We start from the raw sequence: 4,664 nt of genomic DNA, 5'->3' as shown, positions 1-4,664 counted from the left end.
ATACTGTGGGGTCGGGTTTATTTTTGGATGTGTTTTTCGTTAACTTGCAAAGTTTTGAATCCCTTTCCATGCTTCTAGCATCCATTTGCTAGTATGCATTCACTGGCATCAATTTAAATTTGTTGGCGTTAAAACTGGGAGTTTTTTTTATGCCTCTGGCCTGTCAGTCTAACCATAAAAAAGCGTTATAAAAATTATATAAAAATAGATGCTTAAAAAAAACTTAATGTGCCAAACCCATTAAGGTGCTTTCAGTGCCAAAGGTTTGGACACTCTAAAGCATCTTGTCGTAGCAAGCCTATTTGTTCTCGATGCTCTGGTTCTGACCATAGTGACACTTCCTCTGCATTAACTGCAAAGGTGCTCACGCTGCATACTCCAGGGCTGGTATTCTGAGCTCGAAGTCGACTTGAGCTTTTGGAAGCCTCACCAGGGGGCGCTTTATCTGATATTCTACTTTTCCTGCCCATCGCTCGATTTTTGGTATTCCAAGCAAGTTTTAGTTGATCTAGAACGCTCTTTTCGGTCGACGCGAAAACCACTGGTATTTTCAATCGAGTAATGGCGAGCACATGAAATGCATTGATAATTAATTATTTAACTCGGCTAAGTCTTCGGAGGAGACCGATATATCGTAACAGAGAAGATGCTTTTAGTCTTCATGACGATGTATTTTTAGATTTTTTTCGATTGTCGAAAAATCTTGTACAGTATTTATGAGTGGAATTAAGAGATGAATTTGGAAAAAGAAGCAAGGCGAGGAAACGTGATTTCAGTAGAAACACAAGTAAGTTCAACTTAAATATGCTCATGCTATTTAAAATAAATTATCTTCTGTTTGTTAAATAAAATTAATTGAATTTAATTTTTCTTTGCTATATGCGAATAAATAGGTAATTTTGGGGTTGTTTAGTATATTTGATGAACTTAGTAGGTAAAATTGTAAATGTTAATTTTTTTCTGACTAAAAATTTTGTAGAATTTTTTATTTTTTAGATTATTCTGTAAATAATAAATATTGATGATCAATAACCAGAAATTGTCTCAATTTTCTTGTTAAATTATGCTTTTTATTTCATATTTTTTAAAAAAAAACTAAGACGATGTAATTTTTATTGGCTTTAAAATTAATAAAATAAAAAGTACCTTTTTTATAAAATAAAAGTAAAATTAATAAAATAAAAGTAAATAAAAAGTTACCTTTAGTTTCTTTCATTTCCGAAACAAGGTAGAAAAATTTAACTTCGAAGTATTTCCTTTTTTAATCAATATGGAAAAGGTATGATTACAAAGTGTTTTTGAACTTTAATTTCAAGAAAAAAATATAATAATAATAATGTTTTCACAATCTCACATGCTTATGTGAAACTTTTTTCTTAATTCTTTTCAAGAAATAAAAAAAAATTTTCATTTCAAATAGTGAAATTTTTATTCTTGTAGGTATTGTTTACATTATTTCCAGTAAGAAAGATTAACTTTAAAACTAAATTACTTTTAGGTACTATTTAACTTGCAACGTGGAATATTTAAAAAGAGCTACTATTCGTAACTGTTTATTACATTCATAGGCTTTATGTGCATTAAGATTTTTTGCAACTGGCTCATACCTAAGGTGACCAGACGTCCCGTTTTGAACGGGACTGTCCCTTTTTACAATTACGAGTCCCGGCGTCCCCGAAATGGACTGTGGGACGCATAATTGTCCCGTTTTCAGAAACCGCGCAAAAATTTGAGTAGCAGACGACCGGCAACCGCCCTGCTCGTCGCCGTGAGCTAGCGGTGTGCGAGAGCGAGACCGCGTCATCGTCGACGCAACGATAGCGGCCAAGACGTTGTAGTACCCTCTATGTACCAACTGAATTCTCAATTTGAATGTAGCGCCATCTATCTTGTTAGAGTACGTTGAAATCATAAACTATAACTTTCACTCTTATATATTCTGTTCTATAAGTTTCGATTTGTGTTTTAGAGCGTCGTTGTTGTTAAGTTTTATCGAAATAAAAGTTTGTTATTGAAATCAATTGCCTTTTAACGTTTAAATAATCTACACTCCTTTAACGTCGCCACAACTTCATATCGCTCGTGTTTTGTTGACTTATTGACTATTGTTTGACAAACTTTTCATTTGCCCACTTCTCGCTATTTGTTTGATGCTCGTGTAGTAAATAATTTAAATTTCTTTTGCTTTGGAATCACAAGTTGAAATGCCGAAACGCAAGTGTTCGTTCAATGTTAGGTTACAAGAAAAATATTCGTTTATCAAGCAAATTAATACTCCATCAGATGTCAGATGTGAAAGTGTCGTACAGAACCCACAGTGGTGGCGATGATATTGAACAGCATTTAAAGTCTGACAAACATAAAAATGCCGATCGTGCTGCCGCTACGAGTTTTTTGATGTTAAACTTTTTCAAGAAATCGGATGCGCCAACATTGAAGGACTTGGATATCGCCACGGCAGAAAGCGTCTAGGCATATCACACGATACAAGAAAACCACAGTTTTCGTTCTAATGATTGTGCATCGAAATTGATTCAATCATGTTTTGATCCCAAATTTACATGGGCGTGTACGAAACCAGAAGCTATTGTAGTAAATGTTTTGACGCCTACAGCAATGAAAGAATTAAAAGATGACCTTGATACGCGCAATTGTATTACAATACTAAACGACGCGTCAAACCACGGTAACAAGAAAATATACCCCATTGTAGTGCGCTTTTTTCAACCTTACGTAGGTGTGCAAGTAAAAATTTTAGATTTCCAAGACCAAGCAAAAGTCGTAGCATTTTGTGGGGACTATTCCAACGTCATTTTCGGAGGTGCAGTTAGGGGAGGAACTAACAATGTATTAACGAAATTACAATCATCTCTGAAAAAAGAATTTATAGGTATTGGATGTGGAGTCCATGTAATTCACAATGCAATAAAATCTGCTGCAGATGGGCTACCCGTAGATTACGAAAGCGTTATTGTGAATATATATTCATTTTTTTATATTTATACGATTCGAGTTGAAGCTCTAAAGGAGTTTTGTGCCGAAACTGAATATCAACAAATGCTCGGCTATAGCAAAACTAGATGGCTTGCTCTTATGCCTGCTTTAAAGAGGGTTTTAAAAATGCATCAGACGTAAAAAAGCTACTTTTTGAGTCTTGAAAAATGTCCCCTGTTACTAAAAACTTTTTTGAAGATCCCACATCCGAATAGTGGTTTTATTTTTTACACGCTCAGTCAGCAAGTTTTTATCAAACTGTCTTAAAACTTGAAGTTCAGACTGTATCGGCAATTGAAGCTGCAAAACAAATCAATCAATTTAAAGACAATTTAACTCAGAAACAGACCAATCAAATTTTTCCATTTATGATCCGTCAATTAATGTTAAAATTGAAAGATAGTGGTACTGATATTGATGAAGAATTTGTGAAAAGGACGGCTACAGAATTTTATAAAACAAGCCGTGAATATCTGGAGCAGTTGACTTGCTTTCTTACCAAAGAAATGGAAATATTTTATTGGGCAGATTTAAAAAAGGTCCCCACATGGGAAGACATTAAAAAAACTCTGTATTAATTGAAAAGCAATACATTGACTGTAATAAAGATACTGAAGTTTTTGACGAATTTTCATTAATTTCTAATTACATTACATGCAAAAAATAACGGAATGGAATAATTTAAATGTTTCCATGGAAACCCGTTGACCCGTCAAACACTTTCGGGCCAACAATCTTCAGCGTAAAAATTTTTCTATTGTAATTGAATATATTTTATGTTTGCCTGCTACAAATGTTCCAGTAGAAAGAGTATTTTCTACTATGAACAAATTGTGGACATCTGAGAAAACCCAGTTACAAATTTCAGTTCTAAGGCGATGTTGATAATTAAGGAGAATATAAAAAAAATTGCCAAGAGTTTCATTCTTACTTGAAATCGTCACCAGCTATATTAAAACAAATTTGTTCTTCTGTCAAAAAATAAATGGTCACGTTAGTCATAATGCATGCTGCCGAAGTTAGCATACCAAAAACATCTACCTCTTTACGCTTTAAACCCGGGGGATTTACGATACTGTGTATTCGCCCCTTCATATTAATGTTATTATTGGCTGTTATTTTTTTTACCAAGCATACGCTTGGATATATTATTATTATTGAATTTTAAATATTAGTATCACACATTATGTAGCCATCTCCTTACAAAATGGATATTATTAAAGAACAGATATCAATTATTACGAGTTTTCATAATCGGCTTATCTAAACCAGTTTTTATTTTATTTTTTCTATTCATTTTATTTATTTTTATATTTAATATATTATGCCGAAAGTAGATCAGAGTTGTTGCTTTGAGATTAAAATCTACGTCATCCACGCATGCGCAGCGTCAGCCGGCCATTTTAAAAACAGGTGTTTAAATGTAAAATTTGGGGGAGAAAAAACGTTTATTAAAACGTCAAAGGAAGACAGGTTATTTCAAAAAGGTATGTAGTTTTTAAAATCAAAGGATTGCTTGTTTTTGAGATATTAAGGTTTTCCTGCGAACGAGTGAAAAATCTCCATAGACCGTAATGTTATCGGATTCGGAGAGGACAACTGAAATATTTCGATGAAAAAGGTCCATTGTTCCCAAATGTTCTCGAGGTACATGTAGGTATTGAATGTGG

The 4,664-nt window shown here is 33.5% G+C and overlaps 1 protein-coding gene across 1 annotated transcript in view; it reads right to left on the bottom strand.

Annotated features, from left to right (window-relative positions):
- Positions 1-3,271: 3,271 nt before the first annotated feature.
- Positions 3,272-4,664, bottom strand: part of LOC110283531 (putative nuclease HARBI1) — a 6,195-nt gene continuing 4,802 nt past the window's right edge. Inside the window, exon 4 of the mRNA XM_043053623.2 lies at positions 3,272-3,294. Coding sequence (XP_042909557.2) covers positions 3,272-3,294 — 23 coding nt within the window. The remainder of the gene's footprint in view (positions 3,295-4,664) is intronic.

Source organism: Parasteatoda tepidariorum, chromosome 3, assembly GCF_043381705.1.
Source record: "Parasteatoda tepidariorum isolate YZ-2023 chromosome 3, CAS_Ptep_4.0, whole genome shotgun sequence".
Taxonomy (NCBI): Eukaryota; Metazoa; Arthropoda; class Arachnida; order Araneae; family Theridiidae; genus Parasteatoda; species Parasteatoda tepidariorum.
This window is presented reverse-complemented; position numbering and strand designations above follow the sequence as displayed.